At 36.6% G+C, this 23,962-nt stretch overlaps 7 protein-coding genes, 2 long non-coding RNA genes and 4 other non-coding genes across 19 annotated transcripts; 4 read left to right on the plus strand and 9 right to left on the minus strand.

Annotated features, from left to right (window-relative positions):
- Positions 1-249: 249 nt before the first annotated feature.
- Positions 250-329, minus strand: AT5G06125. The gene has a single exon. It is a non-coding gene; the product is annotated as a tRNA-Leu (tRNA).
- A 50-nt stretch (positions 330-379) lies between these two features.
- On the minus strand, positions 380-2,926 carry AT5G06130 (chaperone protein dnaJ-like protein). Of its 2 annotated transcripts, NM_120695.5 has the most exons (7): positions 2,509-2,926; positions 2,057-2,294; positions 1,874-1,960; positions 1,372-1,448; positions 1,116-1,243; positions 875-1,011; positions 380-779 (listed from the first exon to the last, which is right to left on the minus strand). In NM_120695.5, the coding sequence occupies exons 1-7, from the start codon at positions 2,709-2,711 to the stop codon at positions 702-704; spliced, it is 948 nt and encodes a 315-aa protein (NP_196231.2). In that variant the 5' UTR covers positions 2,712-2,926; the 3' UTR covers positions 380-701. The 2 variants fall into 2 exon arrangements, with proteins under 2 accessions (NP_196231.2, NP_851031.2); NM_180700.3 differs by having other exon boundaries at positions 2,057-2,820.
- A 16-nt stretch (positions 2,927-2,942) lies between these two features.
- On the minus strand, positions 2,943-5,851 carry SNX1 (sorting nexin 1). The gene is made up of 10 exons (NM_120696.4): positions 5,548-5,851; positions 5,199-5,334; positions 4,719-4,852; positions 4,501-4,572; positions 4,241-4,400; positions 3,987-4,120; positions 3,782-3,850; positions 3,599-3,678; positions 3,456-3,516; positions 2,943-3,369 (listed from the first exon to the last, which is right to left on the minus strand). Exons 1-10 carry the CDS (start codon positions 5,698-5,700, stop codon positions 3,160-3,162), a joined length of 1,209 nt encoding a protein of 402 aa, NP_196232.1. The 5' UTR covers positions 5,701-5,851; the 3' UTR covers positions 2,943-3,159.
- A 375-nt stretch (positions 5,852-6,226) lies between these two features.
- CYC1BAT (Cyclin family protein) lies at positions 6,227-8,651 on the minus strand. 2 transcript variants are annotated; one of them, NM_120697.3, is made up of 5 exons: positions 8,482-8,651; positions 7,266-8,059; positions 7,030-7,188; positions 6,759-6,937; positions 6,227-6,658 (listed from the first exon to the last, which is right to left on the minus strand). In NM_120697.3, exons 1-5 carry the CDS (start codon positions 8,516-8,518, stop codon positions 6,490-6,492), a joined length of 1,338 nt encoding a protein of 445 aa, NP_196233.1. In that variant the 5' UTR covers positions 8,519-8,651; the 3' UTR covers positions 6,227-6,489. The 2 variants fall into 2 exon arrangements, with proteins under 2 accessions (NP_196233.1, NP_001332193.1); NM_001342857.1 differs by having other exon boundaries at positions 6,759-7,188; positions 8,482-8,604.
- A 621-nt stretch (positions 8,652-9,272) lies between these two features.
- On the minus strand, positions 9,273-13,381 carry ATO (splicing factor-like protein). Its single transcript, NM_120698.5, has 11 exons — positions 13,073-13,381; positions 12,530-12,643; positions 11,956-12,060; positions 11,704-11,846; positions 11,504-11,600; positions 10,928-11,077; positions 10,777-10,848; positions 10,335-10,493; positions 10,031-10,237; positions 9,808-9,954; positions 9,273-9,717 (listed from the first exon to the last, which is right to left on the minus strand). The coding sequence occupies exons 1-11, from the start codon at positions 13,244-13,246 to the stop codon at positions 9,571-9,573; spliced, it is 1,515 nt and encodes a 504-aa protein (NP_196234.3). The 5' UTR covers positions 13,247-13,381; the 3' UTR covers positions 9,273-9,570.
- A 763-nt stretch (positions 13,382-14,144) lies between these two features.
- AT5G06165 lies at positions 14,145-15,192 on the minus strand. Its single transcript, NR_144254.1, has 3 exons — positions 15,040-15,192; positions 14,643-14,973; positions 14,145-14,579 (listed from the first exon to the last, which is right to left on the minus strand). It is a non-coding gene; the product is annotated as an other RNA (non-coding RNA).
- On the plus strand, positions 14,465-14,941 carry AT5G01155. The gene has a single exon (NR_142482.1). It is a non-coding gene; the product is annotated as an other RNA (long non-coding RNA).
- AT5G01165 lies at positions 14,553-14,626 on the minus strand. The gene has a single exon (NR_142483.1). It is a non-coding gene; the product is annotated as an other RNA (small nucleolar RNA).
- On the minus strand, positions 14,688-14,779 carry AT5G01195. Its single transcript, NR_142486.1, has one exon. It is a non-coding gene; the product is annotated as an other RNA (small nucleolar RNA).
- A 1,546-nt stretch (positions 15,193-16,738) lies between the features above and the next one.
- SUC9 (sucrose-proton symporter 9) lies at positions 16,739-18,667 on the plus strand (the record flags this gene model as incomplete). The annotated part of the gene is made up of 3 exons (NM_120699.1): positions 16,739-17,980; positions 18,078-18,141; positions 18,498-18,667. The coding sequence occupies 3 exons, from the start codon at positions 16,739-16,741 to the stop codon at positions 18,665-18,667; spliced, it is 1,476 nt and encodes a 491-aa protein (NP_196235.1).
- Positions 18,668-20,063: 1,396 nt separating this feature from the next.
- Positions 20,064-23,007, plus strand: AT5G06180 (fission ELM1-like protein (DUF1022); the record flags this gene model as incomplete). 4 transcript variants are annotated; one of them, NM_203009.3, is made up of 12 exons in its annotated part: positions 20,082-20,321; positions 20,400-20,511; positions 20,590-20,659; positions 20,741-20,837; positions 21,011-21,160; positions 21,253-21,379; positions 21,471-21,583; positions 21,657-21,720; positions 21,789-21,882; positions 21,957-22,065; positions 22,199-22,329; positions 22,807-23,007. In NM_203009.3, the coding sequence occupies exons 1-11, from the start codon at positions 20,145-20,147 to the stop codon at positions 22,298-22,300; spliced, it is 1,215 nt and encodes a 404-aa protein (NP_974738.1). In that variant the 5' UTR covers positions 20,082-20,144. The 4 variants fall into 4 exon arrangements, with proteins under 4 accessions (NP_568162.1, NP_001330529.1, NP_974738.1 ...); NM_120700.3 differs by lacking the exon at positions 22,807-23,007 and having other exon boundaries at positions 20,064-20,321; positions 22,199-22,571; NM_001342859.1 differs by lacking the exons at positions 21,789-21,882; positions 22,807-23,007 and having other exon boundaries at positions 22,199-22,666.
- Positions 22,737-23,730, minus strand: AT5G06190 (uncharacterized protein). 2 transcript variants are annotated; one of them, NM_001203309.1, is made up of 3 exons: positions 23,537-23,730; positions 23,146-23,374; positions 22,737-22,839 (listed from the first exon to the last, which is right to left on the minus strand). In NM_001203309.1, the coding sequence occupies exons 2-3, from the start codon at positions 23,340-23,342 to the stop codon at positions 22,803-22,805; spliced, it is 234 nt and encodes a 77-aa protein (NP_001190238.1). In that variant the 5' UTR covers positions 23,343-23,374; positions 23,537-23,730; the 3' UTR covers positions 22,737-22,802. The 2 variants fall into 2 exon arrangements, with proteins under 2 accessions (NP_001190238.1, NP_568163.1); NM_120701.2 differs by lacking the exon at positions 22,737-22,839 and having other exon boundaries at positions 22,982-23,374; positions 23,537-23,638.
- Positions 23,354-23,558, plus strand: AT5G01205. Its single transcript, NR_142487.1, has one exon. It is a non-coding gene; the product is annotated as an other RNA (long non-coding RNA).
- Positions 23,731-23,962: the final 232 nt, after the last annotated feature.

A 23,962-nucleotide genomic window follows, 5' to 3' on the forward strand; every position in this document is an offset into this window, starting at 1 on the left:
GCATTACTGCATACCACAACATAGATGGCTTTCGAAAATGAAAAAAAAAACTTTACACAAGGAATATATAACACAAATCTTGAAAATTAGGGAGTTTATTCAAAATGTTCTTCTTCAGCGAGGGCTTGATGTAACACAAAGGAAGAAATTGCCGGCGATAATTTCTTATAAATTAGGGTTTCCATGAGGACGCTGTAGTCATTTGGCACTTTTTTAATACAAAAGAATTCTTTAAAATAGTAAAATAATTGACAGCTGTGGGATTTGAACCCACGCCCTTTCGGACCAGAGCCTAAATCTGGCGCCTTAGACCACTCGGCCAAACTGTCTTGTTGTATTTACACATCGATTTGTAATGAATTAACCTACATTATCCGGTTGGCAAGAAAGTTTGTGAATTAATAATCGAAGTGTAAATACAACAAGACAGCTTATGATGACGGAGTTGATGGCTACTATATATCCTATTATCTTCACCGGAGATCATCTGGTGAATTTTTTTAGTTTGTGAAGAAGTACTTTACATAACCGATACTTTCCCATGTTTACTATAGACAAAAGTTAAAAATTCTAATGTTACTTTTATTATGTAATTACTTTTATTATGTAAAACATTTATATGACGAGGTTTGGCTCTCCTCAGTTCTCATAGGCTTGGCTTAGCTTTTGCAAGGACCAATTTCAAAGGAGGCCATTGTTTTCTAATCGAAAGGGTCAAAGCGGGGGTCATGCTCGCTAGCTGTTACCATCCCGGTGCAAAGACATGTCGGACACATCACCTGATTCATATACAAATACACATTTCAACATTACAAGGACAACAATGAATTATATAATACTCAGATCAGATTGCATGAAATAGAGAGAATCTTACCTTTCCTGCGCCGGAACAATTTAGACATCTTTTTGTGGTCGCGACCTGCATAAGCTGGTTTGTAGCTCTAGGTCTTGTGATGGGATCAATGCTCAAACACACACCACTAGCTGAGCATCGAGCGCATGGCAAGTATCCTATTATCATGTGAACACAGACCAGTGAGCATTTCTCCAACTCATTTTGAGAAGTAATTCGAAGAAAAAATCAAGAATTTTCATGATATATACAATAAAATTACCAGTCCCAAGGCAGTATTTGCACCTCTTCTTCTCTTGTTGTTTAACATTGTTAACTTCGATTAGCATCAAGGTTGAAATGACTCCCACGGCCCCGCCAGAAAAAGATGCCACAATTGGATCTACCTGGCTACATTACAGAACAAAAAAAAAAAAAAAATCAATGTCGCTGTTTCAGATTCAGGACAAGTAAAGTTGACTAGTTTGACTATGTTTTCAATCATATTAGTCTTCAAGCTACTGAACTAGTAGTAGTACCTTAATTGCAAGGGTAGATGTAAGCTCCTTATAAAATCTTCATAAGAGGTTCCTCCAAGTCCTACCTTCAGTTCCAGCTGCCATGTAAAATCATCAATTTATCATTCAAGGATTAGAAAAAACAAGAATAGCTATTGTTCTTCTGGTAAAGTTACAGTAACTCAATAAAAAACCAAAAAACTGTATACATCACAAAGAAGGAAAAATAGTAATCTCCACAATCTGTTGCTATCAACAAAAAGCAAGTATATTTAGATTAATGTGCCATTGTTGTTGCATCACTAATAACTTGATGGATCCTGCAAAATATAGCCAGGAAAGTAAATGCATATATTTTAAAGAGCTCTCGTGCATTGTTGTAAGATTAGTAGGGTTCTAAGAGCTGCAGTAAACTGAGATGACTGTGTGAAAAGCATATTAACTCAAACAAAATCTAGAGCTTTGATATTGCTATAGGCGAACATAAAGAAAGAAACGTGGAGTCTACTACTCTTGTACTTACATTAGGTGCAATGAGACCACCAAAGAAGATAATTCCCGATATCAATGCAACGCTGGTCGAATAGAGTTGTTTCAAAGTCTTTGGTGTCTATATCAAAAGATAAGAAGCAGAGACAAAGAAGAGTTAAAACAGAAGGGAATATCAAAAACTGAACAAGAGACCGTTTCATAATTTGTAACTGACCACATTAGGGAGGAAAGGAATAGAAGATGTGATCTCAGGCATCTCGGTAGCCTCGAGCTCACTGTCCTCATTGATGGCTTTAACACTCTTGATACGTTGCTGCACACGTAACCTCCTCACTTCCTCCATGAGGAGAAATATCTTATTGCGTCTACTCCTTATGTTATCTTGGATTTCCTGAAGCTGCATCTGCACAAAGTCTTGAACTGTCTCTGATCCCTCAATGATACAGAAGTTACTGAAACAATATCCACCAAACAAATAATCTATTACCAGTTAGAATCAAAATGATAATCGTTATACACGCTATAGATCATATACATAGCTACAAGGCTCCCACTTAATCACTAATCGAGCTCTCAAACAATAGATATCGATTTGGCCAAACCCAGGTGAAATTTGAAGATGAAACCTAGAATTCATCAATAAAGGAAGAAATCAGAGGAACTTGCTTTGGGACGGTGTCACCGGAGGGAGGAGGACGGTTGTTGCTGCCGTCTGAACAGGAGAGGAGAGAGCGAGATGAGCCATGGAAGAGAAGACTGGGGCTAGGTTTCAGATAAGATGAGGGAAATCGAAGCAGGGATTTGGAAGTAGATGGAGAAGAAAGTAGAAGATGATGGCGATGAGGAGTAGCAGAAGAGAAGCACGTCATCTTCTTCTCGCCCAACGCTTTTTGCTGTCTATCGTCTTCTTCGGATAATTTTTTTAAGTTATTGCAACTTTTTGGAACCCTCCGATCACTACGAAGGTTACCATTTTGGGCTAAAAGTTAGGCCTAAACAAACTCTAACCGAACCAGCAACATATCTTAAAATGACACAGTTGTGATCTGCAGCATCCAACATAAGAAGATTCAATATACTAGCAGTATCATGTTAGTGAATTGGGAAAGTTGTAATCTAAAATAAAATTGTTATATGAACGTTTAGGAGAGTAATAATGACGCATATGTATCTTCTTTACAAGTGGAAACAAGCCAAGTTAACTAAACTTGAAGTTGACAAAAAAACACCAGAATTTCTCACAAAAACAAACTGCCTCTAGACACAAACCCTCTCATGAAGGAACACACACAGACACAGGTAAGTTTAGTTTTGGATTTAGACAGAATAAGAAGCTTCAAGTTTGGGAAGAAGGGATCTCCAAGCATCCGCGACACTGTTTGCTAAGCGAGCTTGTCCTTTCGCAAACTGATGGAATGCCACTCCCATCTCTTCCGTCTTCTGCTCTTGAAACCTTACTATCTCATCTTCCATTCTCTTTACTATCCTCTCAAATCTTCTCGTGGCTTCCTCACTTTCTGCTTTTATCTGCATTGTTGCGGTATACACCACAAGTTCAAGCACCCAAAAGCATTACTACAAAATTTTCAAGGATTGTTTTGAGTTCTTCTTACCTCTCTGTATTCGATCTCAGCTTCTCCTACTTTGTCTGAACGTGTGAGCATGAGTTTGTCACTACAATAACAGACGAGAATTTCTATAATGTTCTACGACGATTGTTGACAGAGAAGACAAAAAGGGAGAGAAGCCATCATACAGATTTATTTCTTTTAACTTTGTTGTTTCTGACAATTCACAATGTTGTTTGAAAGCAGTGCCTCGTTCTGCTATTGTTGCCTGGAAAAGCAAAATATGGAAACAAAAAGGTAAGAGTTTAGTACCAGCAAAACGAAACCATGAAAGAGAAATCAATCCCACAGGCAAAGGCTAGAGAACTCACCTTAATCGATTGTACATAACGAACATAGTCCTTCAAGGGTTCCTCGAAGTTCATCAGGACTTGTTGAGCCTACAAATAGTGCAAGATAGGTCAATAAAAGCATCTAGGAATATAGAATAGATGAATTTCGCCAAGATATATACATTTCTTACTATAATGATTTAGAAAAAAAGAAGAAGATGATCTAGTCTTACAAACTTAATACCTCTTTCTGGAGCTTAATCGATAACAGTTCAGATTTAGTTCCAAGATCGGAAAATGCTTTTCCTGTAGGTTCACCCTCACAAGCCCCAAGAAGTTTTACAGCCTTGCCAAAATCCAACAGTGATTGACCCAACTCTGCCAATAGGTTGATACAGCATTAAAACTGAAGATCCATTCATGCGGTTGGGAAAGAGAAAACAGAAAACATAACAGAATTTATATAGACTAAATTCTGATTTGTGATATTTTTATTACCTCTATGCCTCTTGACTAGGCGATACGCATGCTTCTGAGCCTCAGTCAAGTGGTTCTCAAGCTCGAAAATGTAATGTTTAAGCTTCTCGTAGTCAGCAGTAGTTTCTTCAACAGGTTTTTCTTTTCCAAGGACAGCATCACTAACTTTTGACTGGACATCCTGTCAATAGTGCAGATATGGCAGTAAGATGATGGCGCACCACAAAGGTCAATAAAGAGCAGAAAAATAATATTTACATGGTCAGAAAAAACATTCTTACCCTAAACATTTGCATTAGATCTGCAGGCTTCTTGAATATACTAGTTTCCTGAAACCTGAATCTGTCCATTGTCTGACGAGAAAAGTAAACTGTCATTAGAGACAAGAACCTTCTAATATGCAAATTGCAGTCCTTCCAGTAGGAAAAAAGAAGAAGCATTCTACGAGCATTTTTATGTGAAGATGATGTAGTAGCAATGTGAAGTCCAGATATCCTACCTCTTCATCTGCTTGCAAAAAGGTCCTAAGATCCTCACTCTGCTGAAGCTCAGGGTGTAATGCTATTCGATTAACAAATATATCCAATGCTGCTCGCCTCATTTCAATAAATTCGGCACTAAAGCGGAATTTTTCTGCCAAAAAGAGTATTAATAAACATGAATCCAATATACTAATCTCCATCAGATAACAATTACAAGAGGAAGGCACTCATAAGTAATAACTTTATCAAAGCTGTACATTACCCTCGTGCACTTTCCAAAGTCTCAACACCTAATCAGAGACCTCTACTAACAACATCTAACCTAACTAAATGGAACAAGGATAGCTGGATTGACTGACATAAAACTATAGAGATGCACAATTCGTATCTTTGACTCAATCAGATAATGTGTTCAACTAGATAGAGAGCAATAGAATAGATGCCGACTACAAAAGATTCAAATTAATAGCTAGAAAGGGAAAAGCTAGCTAATTTACCTACAGCACTCTTCTCTGGAAGAGGAGGAATGAAAATGCCCTTGTACTTTTCAAAAAGCCGATCCCGTAACCAGACGAAATCACTGTATCGTCTAATAACAATCTTCTCGGGTCCTTGGTACTCCGGCAAGTTAGTCTGCCAAAAAAAAAATCCAATTTGTCAGAAATTGATCCTTAGATAAACTAATTCACAACAAAACCATAATCAACCCAAATTCTAGCTGCTCAGCATACAATTAGATAGTTTCGCAACAACAAAAAATCAGCGAATAATCTTCTGTTATCACCCAATTTTTCAAATAGAAACCCTAGACTGAAAGCTACGAATCAGGTTCCAAGAAGGATAAACCTTGGTGATAACTCTGTAAGAGATATAAGCTTGTACGCCATTGCCTAATTTGACAGGATCTGTGACGGAGACTGACAGATACGGATGCGAAGACGGAGATCTAGGGCTCTGCATCGATCCGGAGATGTTCCTCGGCTGCTCCGTGCTCTCCATGAGACAACAACGAGAATCAACCCCGTGAGATCGAAAAAAAAAAAAAACGATTTAGTCAAAAATTCACCTCTAGTGGCAGATTTGTAATATTCACGAGTTTTGTGTTCAACTTTCGGTGCACAAGTAAGTAACCTTTGAAAAGAGAAAGGTTATCAGATTTTTTAACTTTAAACCAAAATTTCATTTTGTCATATTTAACAACAAAATTTGATGAAATTAGATAAATTAGTTCGTTTTAGATATGATTATTAAAGATAGATTCTTGACAAAAATTAGAATGATAAGACACTTAAGATTGGGACAAAAGAAAAATGGAAATTTTAACTTTTTCACTACTAGATTATGAAATATACTATCAAATTAATAACACTACTAGTATTTTGTAGTTATGCTTTCAAAATAAACCGGTTTTTAGTGGATAATCTCGTAAAAATATGCTATATTAGAGTAGTTTTCATTAAAACCTTCATCTCTAGTTTAAAAAATAAATAAATCATAAAACATAAATAATTGGGATTCACGATATAACATTAACTATTTTATGCATTTCATTTATCATCATTCAATTTACAATAAGTCGGAAACTAATTGCACGCATCTGATTTATTACAGTCAAACATCATCTATCTGTTAAAGATATAGTAGAAATCTAATATCCAAGTAATCAGAGATTAAGAAAAACACTGATGAGAAGAATTCATTAATACGTTTGAACTCAAAAAAACAAAAGAGTATCTGATGAGAAATCTAGAATTTTGAATCAGAGAGAGATCTGATGAAAAAAAACATCTAAGAAGAAACAGGCTTCTTCCAATCAGCAGCAGCACTCAAGAGAGACTTGGCCGGAGAAACCATAGCAACACCTCCATTCTCTGCCTTCGAGTACTTCTTGTACACTGCACGTAGCCTGCTCTCACCGCATCTCGAGTGAAGAAAAGCTAAAAGCTTTGAGCAGTCCCTATAACACAGCACAAGAAAACCATATCAGCCTCTGCAATCAAGAGTCCAAAAAACAAAACAAATGATGCTAACTTGGAGGTCTTTGTTTCTCTACTTACATAATCTCAGACTCTGTGTAGCCGGTGTGGAACTGCAATGTATCAGTCCAAGCAGGGGACTTGTTCAATGAGCATCTTGCCGTGTAAACAGCTGAAGCAGCAAGCATGGAGGGACAGAACGTCAAGGTGTCGTAATGCATCATCCCCAATTCAGCAAGGAAGTGAACCATATTCTCCATCTACACGATAAACAACAAAACCAGAATCAATCTCTTTCCATCGAACATTGTTATAACAAAAAATCTGAACTTTAAACAAAAAATGTACTCACTTCTGGATCAGACATCGAAGCTTTGATGAAGCGGACAAGGAAGACGTATTGAGTCGGGACTGTCAAATACCATTCGAGGTTTCCAAGAATTGCCTTCTCCATCACCAGAATCTGTCTGCTACTGTAAGCATTGTCCGTGACATACACCAGATCGTTAACCTGCACATCACATGAACATCAGCTCACAGTCACATAGTAAAAACACAATCAAATTGTTGAAAACAAACAGTAAGTACCTGAGGTGGCCAGATTTCTTCATATTTGGAAGCAATAAGCAAGGCACTGATTCCCACTAGCTGTAACTCTCTTTTAGGGACAGCTTTCACAGAGAGGAATCGATCAATGATGTTGACGGTGAGGTACAGAGTTTCAAGGTTGAGCTCAAACTTGATGTGAACTTCTAGTAACCAATCAATCAAGATCGCTCTCATCTTCTCATTCATTTCAGTCTGAATGTGCATGTACATCTTAGGCTGACTCTCCTTCTCAACTTCTTTATAGAACGAGTACATATCATCAACATACTCCACCGCAGCCAAATGGTTATCTTTGTCAGATTCATCAATATCGATAATCTTTGGTTTGTTGACTATACCACAAGCAGCTTTGCTCCGAGCACTAAGTACAGACGAGTACGTCACTTTCTTATTCTTAGGTGACATCGCTACTTCCTTTTTAGTCACCTCCTTCTTCGTCTCGATCACTTCAACAGGCTTCGTCTGTTGCTTAACCACTAGATTCTTCTTCTGAACCGCCCTTTGAGCTTCTGGGTTTCTTGCAGCAAGAGGTTGTCTCTTTGGACCAAGAGCTGGAACCTTGTTGTCTCCATTGATTGGCTTTCTTTCGAGTTGGGCATTCGCTAATAACTGGGCACGGAAACTTCGAGTAATGGGTCGATTAATCGGAGGTTGAGCCTTTCCTCCTTGAACTCCGGGAACAGAAACAAGATTTCCGATGTCACCGAGGGCACGCCGACTCTTCACAGCACCGTTTTTGTTCTGAATCTTCAAACCATCAACGAGAGGAGCACCTGTTTCACAGAATTCAAAAGAAACCCATCAAGATCTCATCTTTATTTCTAAAGATTCACAATTTCAATTCTAAAGATTAACAAAATCGATCCCGTTACGAGATACTTCATATTCAAATCGGATCTGTATCGTCGACGAGTAATCATAACAATACCCAAATCGGACCGATTTAGGGCAAACGAGTTATATTCAAGTTAAACGAATCAAACCAAACCCGGATTTTAGATCGGCGTAATCCAAAAAGCAAAGATTTCACACGCGGATCGTACATATATCAAACACAACCCAGCAAAAAAATCAAATCGATTCAAAGAAATCAAAACAACGAGATCAACGATAACCCAGATTAATTCAAATCGATTCATAGAATTAAGAACGACGATATCAACGATAAACCCATTAAAAGACGCGAAGAACAAACCTCTGACTTGTTCAGGTACGTTTGCTCTCGTCGCCATGATCGCTCTCCCAATGATTCTTACTCTTCTTGTTTCTTAGTCTTGATATTTCTCTTTCGTAAAGAGTCTCTGCGATTGTGACGAAGATTGGAAGCGAGCGCTGCTTATGAAGAGGAGGAGGAGCCAACGGTTCAATTCCAACGGTCATATTTTTGGGGATTTCATCTGTTGCCGTTAGATGATTAAATTTTAGATCTAACGGTGGATAGGTTAGTCTTCGAAGTTGGAATGCGCTGGCACTGGATAATTTTACACTAGTCATCGAATGAGGCCGTTGGACTGTAAATAAAAAAGGTAAAGCCCATCCCAACTTTTATTTCTTAATTAAAATTTTGGAATATGATTAAGAAAGGAATATTTCATTATTCTTTCCAAAATAGCAAAATGAGATTGTATGTTTAGGTTTTTTGAAAACAAATAAAATTTGAAAGTCTTCGTATATGGACATATATCTGACCAAAATCAAATATCTGTGTATTTTTCAAAAAAAAAAAATATCGTAAATAAATATAATAAAAAAAAATAAAGGTAAACTATGTGATAGCTTACTTTAAAAAATTTGACAGTCGTATGAGGTATTGAGGTTGTATCTGTTTATTTTGATAATTTTTATAAAGTTTGACTCAAATTTTAAGTTTTATCAAAAAAGGAACCAATGATTTGTTAGGAATTGGATAATTAAGGAAATTAAAACATTCCAATTTTGTAAGAATATCAAAGATCAAAAAATTAGTTCAAAATTTGTGAGTACACTATCATCTGAAAACTTTAGTGATTGATTCTTACATGTAGTATCCTATATTAACTCATATCTGTTTCTTGTTATTGAAGTAAAGTCCTCAACTATTCCTTACTAGCATTGTCCATACAAAAACAAATTTTATATCCTCGATTGTGATAGTCAATTCAAAAACATAAACTAAATACTGTTTTAATGAGACGAAACCTCACAAAAAGATGACGAATGGTTTGATTTTACAAAGGCGAAAGGTAGAATATGGTTTAAAGGGATATAGTAAGGAGAGAAGATTTCATCAAGAGGATGTGATCAATCAGATGAGACCTTGGCGTTGAAGATCAGAGTAAGTCTTCTTGTTGTAAATGTTACCTTCACGATCTTCATATTCTTCTTCAAGTTCTGGCCTCCATTTGTTCACTCCTTGCCTCTCCTGTATCCTCTTCCACAATTCTTTGGCTTCCTGAAACAAACCAAACAACAACAAGATCAAATTACCAAACTATTTACTACTTTAAGCTGTACAAAGTCTTTGATCATATTATATTATTACCTCAATCGAAGTGATTTCGTTGAAGTTCTTTGTGTTTGGGATTCCTAGGCAACGCATTCCGTGTTGGTGTCGCCATTCTTTAAAATGTCTCTCAAAAGCCCTTCTTCCCCAATAGCTATAGTTCCCACATATCTCGCATTTAAACTCCTGCGTAATAACAAGAAATTTAATGTGAATCTATGTTCCTTTGATACAACAATGGTCTCATAAATAAACTACATACCTGGCCAAGGCCATGAAGTTTGTAGAGCCAGTATGGTATAGGCTTCCCATCCCAACCTATTGGTAGCTTCAGCGGATTGTAAATCAAACCGTCCTCGTCATCACTTTCTAATTCGGTATTAGCTTCCTCCCCTTCACGTTCTCCCTCCATTTCTTCATATGTCAACGACTGTTTCTTTACAATGTTTTGTTTTGTCCTTTCGATGGTCTATAAAAGGTGACAACAAGAAAAGTTAACAGAAAAAGTACAACTAGATATCTGGGAGGGGGAAAAAAATGTCACTATGAGCTTTCAATCAACTAACCTCATCAAGTAAATTGCAGAGTTTCTTCACTTTGGCCTCTGTTAGTGCAATCTCTTTAGCATTTTCAGACTCATGTGTTGATTTGGCATCTCCGTTTTGTTTTCCGTTGTGTGGAGGTCTGGCAAAATGTTTCTTATCCAGCTTTTCCAAAGGCGTATGCTGTACAAAAATTGAATTAATTAAGGGAATTAGATAACCTCAAGGTAATAAGAAAAGCTTCAAATAGAATTCAATCCCTACAAAACATGAACTATGACAACAAAAGCCTTAGTTTCATATTAGAAGAAGAGCTGAGCTGAACTACCAAACTAGGTTTCATAACAGCTAAATGTTCCTTCCAAACCCAGTAAGAACAACAAGAACGCGGCTACTAATTGATAAAAGTACCCTCTCATAAGACGAAACTTAAAGAAATAGGAGATTATATAGCAAGTGTAAAAACCTTTGTCAGGAAAAGTCTCTCGGCACGCTGCTGCGGAGTACCACCAACCTTCAGTCCTAATGCCCCCAATGCCTGAATGGCATACAAAGAACATATGATTAGGGGAATATGCTTCAAAAAGGATATTAACATGAAGTAGTATGGTCATTACCTCTTTTAGCTTTTCAGGTCCTACATCTACCAGTTCCTCGACTGTACTGTAGTAATCAAGATCTATGACAGTATGCTGAGATGGAATAAGTTCATTATCCAGGCCTTCTACTATTCCATCTGCATATTGCTCTTCAAAATCAGAACAAACCTGTAAAAGAACCAAACATATTAATCGCAACAGATCAAACAATAGGCACAGCATTGGCCAAACTAGAACTACCAGAATGTCAAACTATAACATGGTTCAAAACCTTCCGAGGATATACAATCTCTGCACTTAGAGCAAACTATGCACCAATGAATATTGAATACAACCATCTAGTTATGGCCATTTATTTTCCAAAATTATGTATTATCTCCAGGGGGATGAAAGACTCACAAAGCAACCAGTTGTTAGAACTAAGGAAATCAAATCCAAAGTTCTACACTTAATACTTGGGAAACTAGTAGAAACTTCTTAAGCACGAATAAATATACCAGTTATGTACTAATGCATAGTTCGAAACGCCCATAAAATTTCATAAGGCAACAAGGTAAACGCAATAAAATGATAAAGAAAGGGAGGAGCTTAAACCTTAGAAAGTATCCGGTCAAGATCTTGCAACGGCTCGGTTCGCTGGAAGAAGTAGACCAGGTACTCAAGTAGAGCTTCCATATACTTCATGTATTGCCTAAAATGAAAAATAGCAATACAAAAAGGAAAGCCATTCAGCTGCAGCTAGAAAAATAATTGGAGGCTTTCTAAGTAAAAGAAAATTCCAATGAAGTGTTTACCTCGATAACTTCAGTTTACGCGGTATTTTCTCTGGTTGAGAAAAAACATCAAGGTAAGCAGAATATTCAACCCTTTCCCCAAATTTAGAGTTGATGTACTGGTTATACATATCATGCAAGTCCAAGTACCGACCATTGCCTTCCTGCGTAACAGACAAGAAGATTTAAGTATTGACAATAAAAAAGGGGCTTACAAACTGTTAAAAAATGCGTCAACAAATAGCAACAATAAAAAGTCAAGCAGAAACCTACCTCTCCACTGAACGCAATAATTGGTTCCTCCTTCAGGCGTGCTTCGTAGTCTTCATTAGCATCAACAAGACGTCCAGAAGGATGCCTTTTATGATATTCACGTATCTGTAAGTTTATAAAAGAAGTTAAATAGTTGCAGCTCTGATGCTTTCATCAGTGGTACAAGAAAATCAAATAATTCAGACAATAAAAAAAAAACGAATTAGCAATTTGAATCTTATTCAGGGTGTCCTCATGAAAATTTCACCGCCTTAATACTCTTATGCAAAGCAAGCCTTATACAGCTAACCAAATTGTTGATGGAACAGAACTAATACACTTTCACTGAGATTTTGTACATAATTCTTGATTCTCCATCACAGTGGTTCAAGGCAATCAATAAAACTATTTTTTTTTAAAAGATCAACAGCTAAATAACAATGTCTAGATTAACTAATAGTCCGGTAAAGTTAGCTGCTCAATCTCTAATATACAACCCACAGAAACTAAAGTAAAGCCAAGTCTTGGTATAGAGAACCATAGGCAAGTTTTAGGGAAAAAAGACCAAGGAAGGTGCAAAGGATAAAGAACAAACCTCTTTCAAACGATCGTAAAATTCACTAAACACATTTGTCCCTGTCGCAGTCTGGCCACCAAGCGCTGCAATCTCATCATCCCACGCCCCATCCTTATCTTCATAGGTTTCAACCTTACAACAAACAAGAATCAAGGTTAGCATTAATCCAAGTTTGAGTTAATTATCAACAACAAAAATTAACTCAAATTTGTGAAATAACACTGAAGCATGCTTAGCTCAAAACTTAGAATCCCTACATACACACTTAAGACCCCAACTATAACCTATATTCAACACCAATCTCTGAAGTTTCTTCTCAATTTAACACCCAAGCCAGAGTGATTCAAAGCTAACTTAAACCCCACAATGATAACCTAAAAAGCTAAAGCAATTAACAGAAAAAGAGGCAACACTCAACACGAACCTGTTATTTAAAAAAAAATCAGCAACCCAAGTTTCTCTGCTCTGATCTAACGTATTCAAAAGAGAAGAGACATAAAAACATATGCGGGAAATAGAAAAGAAGATTAAAAATTGACGAGAAGAAGAGAGAAAGCGTACAAGTTTCTCAGTGGTGAGCATAATAGACTCAATCATGTGACGAACACGATGTCCCTGGACCAATCTGTCCTTGCTGGACGGTGGCTCCTTCTGTAGATCTTCCACAACCAATCGCTCCAACCTTTCAACCTCTTCGTGATTGGAGCGAGTTTGCTCGAGGAGAGTCGACGACATTTTCTCTGTCTTCGAAGCTTTGAAATCTCCTTCTTCGCCGGAGTCTAAACCCTAAATTCCAGTCACTTTTCTTTTCCTCAATCCGAAATCTCGCCAGTAAAATTTTTAACGCCAATCCGAGAGAAAAAGATAATCGGGTGGTTTTTGTTGTGGTTTGGGTCGTTTAAGCCGAACTATGTTTTGGGCCTTTTTAGACGGTTTGTGTTTTAGGCCTTTTTTTGACTGTTAGTGTTTTGGGCCTTTTTAGACTCTTTTTTTTCTTTTATATTTTATTATTATTTTACTTATTATAAAAAAATCTATAATATGGTAAAATACCATTTGGTAATTATTTTCTTTTAAGATCTATTCCATTTGGTAATTTATATATTTTTTATCTGATTGCAATCCTCTTTTAATGGGAATACTCAAACATTATGTGTTTGTTTGATATTGTACTATACTTCAATGGGTTCATTTGCAAAGATGTTAACGGAGAGAAGGTTGTACAGAAAAAAAATGGGCAGTTTACAACCATCCACTATGAATGGCTTTGATATTGGTAGCAAACTAACACAAAATCAAGTCATCATTGTCAAAGTTAAAGAGTTAACAAGCCATTTATTCACTCTTTTCAAATTGAATTCATGATATCTCACATGATATAAGATTTGCAAGCTATCTCCTAATAGTATTGAGGTTTGTTGAGATGACATCTTTAATAGATCAATGGAAAGAGCTATATTTGGTTGTTTTCCTCAGGAAAGAGCTATATAGGATGATCATATATTCATATTGAACCAACGATGGGCATTTTGGGGTAAGTATTGCCACCTGACAACAAAATAATAGCCAATCCCATAGACTAATCTTATGACTTCTGATATTGATTTATGTTTGTAAAACCAAAGGAAGATCTCCGAGTGGACATACAAAATTGAAATGTCGTTAACAATTCATATTTGGTATTATTTTTTTTATCTATAAACAATTTTCCATTATTAGTCACTTCCATGTCCAAGCTCAAGAATTCTGTTTCAGGTGTTGTCTTTGAAAGATAGTCCATGCCAACATCGTTTACATATCAGTATATCACTTACTTTACGGCAAACTAAGGCAAACCATATTTCGATTAGTTCATGAGTCGCTAATTGTAACTTAAGGATATCAAGGTTGGAAGTAATTCACTTTGAAACATCACCATTTCGTATGAGTTGATCTTCTTAATAAAAAGATAATAAATACAGAGAAGCAAATGAGAGTTCATCGTAAACACAGCAAACCAAATCAAGAAAACAAAGCAAATATGGTTATTCATTTCAAATGGTGGAATCAGAATATCAATAAGCAAAAACTGGTACATGGTTTGATTCACGTTTGAGTTATATGTTCCTCATTTTCCACTATTCCATCAAACCAAAACAAACAATAAAAACTCAAACAAAACTTTTGAAAAGCGGCGAAGTCAGAGATGTTAAATATGCCTCAAACAGTTTTAAGCTCATAATGAGGAAATTACCCCTCATTCGCACATCTAATTGGTTCATCATTCTCGCCGTTTCATTGCAAAACCAATAAAAACAATGTATCCTACCCGATTATATAGAACGAGATACTAAATGAACGAAATTAAAATCTGAAAATCCTCAAACGCAAAGATCTCTAGCAGATAAAAGAGATAAACACTTATATCTGAAGAGTCAGCGAGAGAGGACCTTAATTCCAGATCTAATGCCGATATAAAAAAACTCGACCTATAATAAATCAGGAAGGTAAAAACTGGGTTAGTTCTTAGGAGAACCCTAATCAAAAACCCTTAATAAATTTCGATTTAGCGCAGCAATGACTCGACACGCTTCCATTAAGCATTTGTGGAAGGCGATCTTAAGGGCTGCGCAACGATTTAAAAAAAAAACGATAAATACGAATAACACGATTTAGAACATAAGCCCTAATATCTAAGAATTGGGGGTTATAATCGAAGATGCATTGTATATATAGTGAAGACTTGTTTTACCCTAGTCGAAGAAGCTTATCCTCGTTTATTGACTATTGGGCTTTAAGCCCATGTTATTTTAAGCCTTATAGGCAAAACAAGACAGAAAACAAAAAGACCAGAATCGCCTTATTCATCAAGTTTTTTTCTTCTTACTTAAACCGAACCGAACCGAACCGAATTGGATTGAGCCATGCCGACACGGAGTTCTGCTCTATAACTTTAATTCGGCACGCAGTCTAAATACAGAGACACTATATGACAAACTCCTCCATCGCCGGTGGTCTGCACAGGGGAGGGGAAACAGCGATTCGAAAATGTCAGGTCGTGAAAGTTACCGTCTTCAGCACCGAGATCCATCTCAGACTTCATATTTTGATGTATTACCAACCTTGTTCATTAATCATAATTGGACATTGTTTCCTTCTATGATGTCGTTTTACATTTCACTCATTGTACTCTTTTCTTTGTATCTTGTTGCTAAAACAGACAACTTCTTAGCAAAATCTATCCTGAAAGAAGTTATTGTCCGTCAAGGTCTGATGTAACTCTCAAGCGATATGTACTGAATTCATGAAGTAATGGAATGTGGGAGTGTACTTTTCACTGAGGTACTCGAGAACTATCATAGATGGCTATACTTGCCATTAGAGTAGTGGCTTCTCAGCTTCTCTTGTTTTCATTCAGGTTTCTGACTCATATAAACCCGATTTCCCGCAACTTGATGCTCAGACAGAGCGTTAGTCTTTTGGAGAGCTTGCAATCATGCTGGAAAGAAGATGTTCTCGTTTTCTCTGCTGCTGGCAAATTTCTTCGCTTGACATTGCAGCTTCGTTCGAGGTTTGTGAAATTTGACTTTAATATTATCATCAATATTGATAGACATATATCTAGTGAAGATAACGTGAAAACTTGCTTGTTTTACCTTAATCGAAGAAGCTTTTTCACGTTTATGGACTTTAGGCCCATATCTTACGACATAATCACTTTGGAATTTTGGATACTTAACCATTTTATGTTAGGCTCGTAACTGACGACATAATCAATTTGGATACTTAACGTACCCAAATTGGGTTTTGAGATATCATTTGTTTCACCTTCTTTTTCTTGTGGAGGAAGTCAAAATAATATGTAACAGTAATGCGGTTTGATGCAAACAGAAATTTAAAAAAGGAAAACGAACAAAACAAATTTGACGAGAAATTGTAAACAAAAACATATTACAGAAACAAGAAATCTGTCACGATCTCAGAATATGTAAAGATAAGATAATAAACTGATTTCAGTTAGTCTTGTCATTATTACCAAATTCCTATAAGGATATTTGCGTTATATCCTTTAGTATAAATGATTTATTTTCTTAACTAATGAAACACAGAATCAAAACGTTTATAGAAACATAAATCTCATTCATCTTCCACACCTCGTCTTTAAGAGACGAGTCCGTTTCTTTTCATCTCCTCTATCACGATTCACCATCACCAAAACACAACCTCTTAAGATAACGTGAAGAAACTATGAGTGACATCCAAGCAAAAGAAGATGCGGCGCCTGTTGATAGACAGTCTTCTTCGTCGGTTGTGGTTCCTGATGAGCCGTCACCTCTAAGAAAGATGATATCAGTGGCTTCTATCGCAGCCGGTATACAGTTTGGTTGGGCTCTTCAGCTTTCTCTCCTAACCCCATACGTTCAGCTTCTCGGAGTCCCACACAAATGGTCATCTTTCATATGGCTATGTGGTCCTATCTCCGGTCTGCTCGTCCAGCCAACCGTCGGTTACTTCAGCGACCGATGCAAGTCAAGATTCGGTCGTCGTCGACCTTTCATCGCCACTGGTGCCTTGCTTGTTGCCCTTGCTGTTATACTAATTGGATTTGCGGCTGACTTCGGCCACACCATGGGAGATAAACTCGACGAAGCTGTCAAGATAAGAGCCGTTGGTTTCTTCGTTGTCGGTTTCTGGATCCTTGACGTGGCTAACAACACTCTTCAAGGACCTTGCCGTGCTTTTCTTGGTGATTTAGCAGCCGGAGATGCTAAGAAAACTCGAACTGCCAACGCGATTTTCTCTTTCTTCATGGCCGTTGGAAACGTTTTGGGATACGCTGCGGGATCGTACACTAACCTCCACAAGATTTTCCCTTTCACAGTGACTAAAGCATGCGACATCTATTGTGCAAATCTCAAGAGCTGTTTCATTATTTCCATCACTCTCCTCATAGTCCTCACAATCATAGCTCTTTGGTACGTGGAAGACAAGCAATGGTCGCCTAATGCAGATTCCGACAATGAGAAAACTCCCTTCTTTGGCGAGATCTTTGGAGCTTTCAAGGTGATGAAACGTCCAATGTGGATGCTTCTAGCCGTCACGGCCTTGAACTGGATCGCATGGTTTCCTTTTCTTTTATACGATACCGATTGGATGGGTCGTGAAGTGTATGGTGGAGACTCAGCAGGAGATGACAAAATGAAGAAACTATACAACCACGGAATCCAAGTTGGTTCGTTGGGGTTGATGCTTAACTCTATCGTTCTTGGAGTCATGTCCCTTGTTATTGGAGTGATTAGTAAGAAAATTGGAGCTAAAAGGCTTTGGGGAGCTGTGAACATAATCCTCGCGGTGTGTTTGGCAATGACAGTTTTGGTTACTAAAAAGGCTGAGGAGCACCGGAAGATCGCTGGTCGGATGGCCCTTCCTACCAATGCCATCAGAGATGGAGCATTGAGTCTCTTTGCTATTCTTGGAATTCCTCTTGCTGTAAGTCCACCATGTCTTTTACCAATTTTTGTTACTATTATCCATGAATTATTATTTTGTTTAACAATATTAATCCATTTTTTGCTATATTTTATAGATTACATTTAGTATTCCATTTGCATTAGCTTCCATTATTTCAAGCAGTTCCGGTGCCGGTCAAGGTATTTAATTTTAACCTCTCCTTTTGTTTCTAATTTGAACCTACATTCTCATAGTAATGCTAATTAAAATGTGTGAACACAAAAAACGGTAATGGAGAGATCAGTTTCCAATTATAAGAAAAACGATCGAGTATATATTTTCACATAGGGTGATGTATGTTATGTACTAATTTATTGGTTAATTGATATTTTTATACAATCTGTTTACATCTTCAATTATTAGTTGGTTTTCATTCACCATATAAAATTTGTCATAAATGTATCAATAAGATACATAATCGTTCTGTTTAAGATTATTATTAAAGCGTTTATCAGATTAATAAGGATAGTGATAACATTTTTTGTCATTTTTTCAGGACTCTCTCTAGGAGTTTTAAACATGGCAATAGTGATACCACAAATGATTGTATCGTTTGGAGTTGGTCCAATTGATGCGTTATTTGGAGGTGGAAACTTACCTGGATTTGTGGTTGGAGCTATAGCAGCTCTAATCAGCAGTGTTGTGGCACTTACCGTTTTACCTTAATTTTTTTTTTTTTTTTATTGTTATGTGCTTCTTTTTTATTGTTATGTATCCACATGTTTAATATTAATGTAGCATGTGGCATATTTATTTACATTATTTAATTAAAGTTTTAATTTTAAAAAGTTCTTCTTGTTTTTGTTTAACTTCTATATCTATGTCAACATCAATCTGCGTAAATTAAAGTATTTTAAACTTCTAGGTAAATAACAAAAAAAAAAATTAATATTATGCATAGGAATTGTAAATCTAACATTTTTACCTTTATATGACAATTCATTCATGATACATTTTATTTTGTAGAAACAATGAAATATTCAAAAAAACATAATACACTTTAAAAAAGTATAAAATAAAATAAAATGAAATCAAAGACCAAAAAAATAAATTTAGTCTAAACAAAGACGACGGGGCAGGTGGGAAGACTCGAGTAGACACATGGATGAGTGTGGTAGCAAAAAGCTTACCGGCCGCGGTTTAGCGAAGAAAGAAATGAAGGCCTACACTAACTTTAGAAGGAGAGGGGGATGAGTGTGTGTTCAATTTTAAGAATTTAATTTTTGTATTTTAGATTCTATTAATTCTAGTATTATTTAAATTCTTGATTAACAAATTTTATTAAATGCTAGTGTTATTCAATATTAGGATTAATAAAGAAAAAATCCCACTCAAGATTGTGAATAAAAAATTCCAGGAATTCATGCAAAGATTTGGTTAGAATTAATTCAATTCCTTAAAATCTACTTTTGATCCTCTTAATTCTTTAAAATTTCTTAACTGAATACTACAATTACAATTGAGAAGTCGTAAGTTTCAATTGGTACGAAATGTACTCAAAACTTATCAATTCGAAATGAACATCATCATGTAGCAAAATTGAAGCAATATATATGTGGATCTACTGATACTAAGCAAAAAATCAAGTATTCTCTTTCTCGATGAACTAATTTATCAGTCGTAGCCTAGCGAAGAAAGATTTCACTAACATTTTGAAAAAATAAAATTGAGAGAGAATTGCAACAGAAAATTATGGTTAATGACTGAAAATATAAAGAACTTATATTCCAGTAGCTCTAGAATTTGACAAAATTGCAACGGAAAATACTCAAACTTTTAATAGCCAAAAAAAATGAAATAGAGTTAGAAAATCAACAAACCAATAACACAAATTTTTGAAAGAATTACAAAATTATCAACACAAATAATACAATAATTTAATTTAGTAAAAATATAGAAATCCACAAGAGTTAGAATCTTAAATTTTAAAACTCTTTAGAAATCAACTTGCTAATAATCGTAAAAAAATTAGAACGCTTGAAATAGCTGAAGAAGGTTTAATTCGTTCCGATTCCCGGTTCAAATTGATTTTCGATTTATTCTGATTTCAACTTCGGTTTGGTCTAGCTGGTCAGTCGTCATCACTCTCGTCAGGAATCCCTCTCGTCACTGAACTTTCTTTTCCTTTCAAGTTTCACCTCTAATGCGACGAACACAGCCACGGGAACTGGCCGTCACTGGTTTATCGGAGAATCTCCAAGGATGTGTTTTCCGCACGGTGAAACGAGCAGTTCTGATCGGAAACGGCTGCGCCGGCGCGGAGAATCAATGCATCGGTCTCCTTCGATCCTTAGGCCTCTTCGATCGCCACCTCTATTATGTAATCTCCGTCTAAAACACTATTCCTCTTCTGGCTTCTTCATTTTCAATGTTTCTGAGTTTGTTTTTTCCTGTTCAGAGAGTAGCTAAACCAAGAGGTGGAATCCTTCAATGGCTTCCTATCTCTCTCTACAAACGAATTCATCGTTTTATCAGCACTATCTGTGCCGGATTATCCATTAACGCTACTGGTACAACCTTCAACTTTTATTCACAGTTTGAAAAATGAGATTTTTGGCAGTAATTTGTTTCCCTGGAAATGGCTGTAGGAATCACGAATGTGTTTGAAGTAGATGATGCGAAGCAGATTGCTGCTATGGCTCGTAAAACGTTTGAAAAGTATTGTTCAAATTTTCCTCTGCTTGATTTTGAGATCTCTTTACATAGAATTTGAGTTACTTGTCGTCTGCCTTATCACAGGAATGGCCCGTTGTTAGTCGTGGCGTCTGGTAGTGATACTATTTCCGTCGCAAGCTCAATAAGACGACTGGCTATGGAAAATGTTTTTGTTGTTCAGGTTAAGTCTTTTCCCTTGAAAAAAACAACAAATTCTATAGCTTTTTTTGTTTTATATGAAGGTTTTAGCTGATTTTTCCATGTGACTGATATCAGCAACTGCCAAATCTTGGCCTCATACTCTTTGTTTTCTCCTTGTTATAACTTGATTCTTCTTGTTTACTGTTTTTCCAGGTGCAACATCCAAGGTCGCATCTTGAGAGATTTGATCTAGTGATCACACCTCAACACGATTATTTTTCTTTAACACCTGAAGGGAAGAGGCAAATTCCTTTCTTTCTCAGACCATGGGTAACTCCACGTGAACATCCAGGTAGAAATGTGGTATGTGTCTTTTGCAATGTTCATTAAAATGGATTTGATGGCAAGGCATTGTCATTCTGTTGCTAGTAACAAGCTTGAATTCTGAAATCCAGTTTCTCACTACTGGAGCTCTTCATTACGCCGACGCTTCTACTCTAAGAAATGCTACATCGGAATGGAAAAACGAGTTTGCTTCGCTGCCAAAGCCTTTGGTTGTAGTTAATATTGGAGGACCTACAAGTAAACACATTGTGCCTCTTTGTATTTTATATACTCTATCGATCTGTATTTGTAACTGCGGTTACGTTTTTTTTTTGTTAATTTGTTATAGGGAACTGTTTGTATGGTGTTGATCTTGCTAAACAGTTGTGTGGTATGCTTCAGAGTATCCTCTGGAGCTGTGGAAGCCTAAGAATATCTTTCTCAAGAAGAACACCAAAGAAGGTTTGTAAAAGTCTCTTTAGAATGTCACGATCATGGGGAGCGGATGGTCATCATATACTCGATCTTTCTACAGGTTGTAGAAGTCATAACTGGAGAATTGAGCTCTAACTCTAAGGTCTACATTTGGGATGGAAAAGGTAAACGGCTTTTTACTCTCAACTTGTCTGTGGCAAAGTTTGATGTTTTCTCTTCATCCATTTCTCAGACCCTAATCCGCATTTGGGACATCTAGCTTTAGCCAATACTTTTATCATAACTGCTGACTCTATAAGTATGTTGAGCGAGGCATGTAGTACCGGGTATGTTTAAGAAAACGACAATCTTTTCCTTTTCACACTCTTAAAATGATATCAAAATCTCATTCTCTACACAGGAAACCCGTTTATGTTGTGGGTGCTGAACGGTGTACATGGAAATTTTCTGACTTCCAGAAGACTCTCCATGGTAGAGGAGCTGTTCGACCTTTGACCGGCAAAGAAGATGTAATTCTGATAACTCTATTCAAGTCTTTTGTTTTTGTTTACATGATAGCTATACTCCGAGACACCCTTCTCTTTTTTGTTTATGTTCCGATAAATCCTGACACTAGCTTCTACATGGATTTAATATTTCAAGATGTGTGAGAAGTGGAGTTACTCTCCTCTTAACGATAATGTAGAAGCTGCGAGGCGTGTGATTCAAGATCTGGCCAAGCGTGGCTGGGAAATCGAGGCATGACCGTTCTTTCCCTCCACAAGTTTTCCAGAGTACTACTCTCTTTTCCCTATATAGTCTACAGTTATTATTTTCGTACTGGGAATTATCCTCCATAGAAGTTAAATGCTCTAGTCGAACTCAGGGTCATATACTTAGCTCATCGTTTGAACTATTAGTCTATTAACGATTGGTTTTTGTTAGTTCTTTGGTTTTTTCCATTTGGTTTGTAGTCTCATGTATCAAGCTCATCATCTGTAAAGGAACGAATAAAAGCTGCGTGCTCTGACCTAGATAAAATAAGAAAGAGTCTTCCTTTGATGCAGTTAGGATTGATATTCTAGGTACTGACACTTGAGTTTGCTAGACTGACCATAGCATAGACCAATCTCAAGCACTTGTTACGAAGTGTTGGCATGAGTCTCAAAGAGTGCTTACATTATGAGAAACAAAGAATTGCAGAATGCGTTTGGATTGATTAAACATGTGTGAAAGACTAAAAAAACATCATATGGTTCACGTTCACTCAGGGAGGTGGTGACATTGACTCTCCGGAGTACACTCTTGAGTAACAAAAGCAGTATCTTAATCCAAGAAAAGACACAAAGGCACAAAGGTATGACACGCTTCTGGATTGAATTTTGTATGTTTATTGTACTTTTGGTAGAGAATAGTTGAAAAAATAGTTTTGCAATAAAAATGTTAGAATAATAGAAGTTTTATCAATAGCGAATCATCTCGAGTCTTAGAGAGACAAGAATAAATCATCTCGTTACATAGAGTTGGTTAATTCATGGAAAGGAGAAATAAAAAATTAAATTCATAGAAAAGAAACAAAAAAACAAAGCCTAAACACACTTTTGGATTACTGATCTCTGATTATTCCTCTAGCCCTCAGTTGATCAAACCTCTCCTTCAAAAGCTTCTTCTCCTCTCTGATACGAGCAAGCTCCATATTCCCTAGTACTATTAGGACACTAGAGACTGGAATTGATATCAACGATATTCGATACCAAATATCACGTTTACCAAACTTTTCCACAATTCTTGCTACTACACCCGCCATGACTGGATATGGATCTGGATCGCGAGCTGTAACTACTCATACGAAAAGAAAACATAGACATAAATACTCAAATCCCTAAATCGGATGATAATATGCGATACATCAAGTTTAAAACGAAGAATCTTCACAATCAAACAACTAAACAAGCTGGATTTATAGTAATGAATGAGAGAGAGAGAGAGAACAAAAAAAACCTGAAGAGAGAAAAGACCAAAGCTGCTCCAGAGAACTCAAAAGTAGATTGTGTGTTCCGTACCCTACCCATCTTATATAGCCCCAAAAAACATCATTCCAAGATTAGTTGACTTTGGGCCAGAAGCCCAACGTATGCAGTAGCCCAAACCCAATATTAAGACAACGACAACCCGTTTATGCTGAGCATGGGTATGATGCTTAAGTTAAGACAACGACAACCTTTTCCTCTTCGCACTTTCAAATTGGGAAGTAGAGCGAGTTTTTAACAGTTGAATTGTAGTGCTCTAGTCGAACTCAAGGTCATTTACTTAGCTCATCGTTTGAACTATTAGCGAATGGGTTTTGTTAGTTCTTTGGGTTTTTCCCTTTTGGTTATATTGATCTACTGATTAGTTGGAATAAAGTTTTTCAACTTTTTTTGGTAA

The sequence above is a fragment of the Arabidopsis thaliana genome, chromosome 5, assembly GCF_000001735.4.
Source record: "Arabidopsis thaliana chromosome 5, partial sequence".
NCBI lineage: Eukaryota > Viridiplantae > Streptophyta > Magnoliopsida > Brassicales > Brassicaceae > Arabidopsis > Arabidopsis thaliana.

Coding starts and splice junctions, on each gene's coding strand:
- AT5G06130 (NM_120695.5), bottom strand. CDS start 2,711: ATGACGTGCTTCTCTTCTGCTACTCCTCATCGCCATCATCTTCTACTT. Junction 2,295..2,508: donor TCCGGTGACACCGTCCCAAA/GCAAGTTCCTCT, acceptor ATATTGTTTCAG/TAACTTCTGTATCATTGAGG. Junction 1,012..1,115: donor CAAATACTGCCTTGGGACTG/GTAATTTTATTG, acceptor ACATGATAATAG/GATACTTGCCATGCGCTCGA.
- SNX1 (NM_120696.4), bottom strand. CDS start 5,700: ATGGAGAGCACGGAGCAGCCGAGGAACATCTCCGGATCGATGCAGAGC. Junction 5,335..5,547: donor CTTACAGAGTTATCACCAAG/GTTTATCCTTCT, acceptor TTTTTTTGGCAG/ACTAACTTGCCGGAGTACCA. Junction 3,851..3,986: donor CGATTAAGCTCCAGAAAGAG/GTATTAAGTTTG, acceptor CACTATTTGTAG/GCTCAACAAGTCCTGATGAA.
- AT5G06190 (NM_001203309.1), bottom strand. CDS start 23,342: ATGGCGGGTGTAGTAGCAAGAATTGTGGAAAAGTTTGGTAAACGTGAT. Junction 22,840..23,145: donor AGAGGAATAATCAGAGATCA/GTAATCCAAAAG, acceptor TTGTTACTCAAG/AGTGTACTCCGGAGAGTCAA.
- ATO (NM_120698.5), bottom strand. CDS start 13,246: ATGTCGTCGACTCTCCTCGAGCAAACTCGCTCCAATCACGAAGAGGTT. Junction 12,644..13,072: donor TGCTCACCACTGAGAAACTT/GTACGCTTTCTC, acceptor GTTTGTTGTAAG/GTTGAAACCTATGAAGATAA. Junction 10,849..10,927: donor GACCTGAAAAGCTAAAAGAG/GTAATGACCATA, acceptor TATGCCATTCAG/GCATTGGGGGCATTAGGACT.
- CYC1BAT (NM_120697.3), bottom strand. CDS start 8,518: ATGGCGACGAGAGCAAACGTACCTGAACAAGTCAGAG. Junction 8,060..8,481: donor CGTACCTGAACAAGTCAGAG/GTTTGTTCTTCG, acceptor TCTGTGAAACAG/GTGCTCCTCTCGTTGATGGT. Junction 7,189..7,265: donor AAGAAATCTGGCCACCTCAG/GTACTTACTGTT, acceptor TGTGATGTGCAG/GTTAACGATCTGGTGTATGT.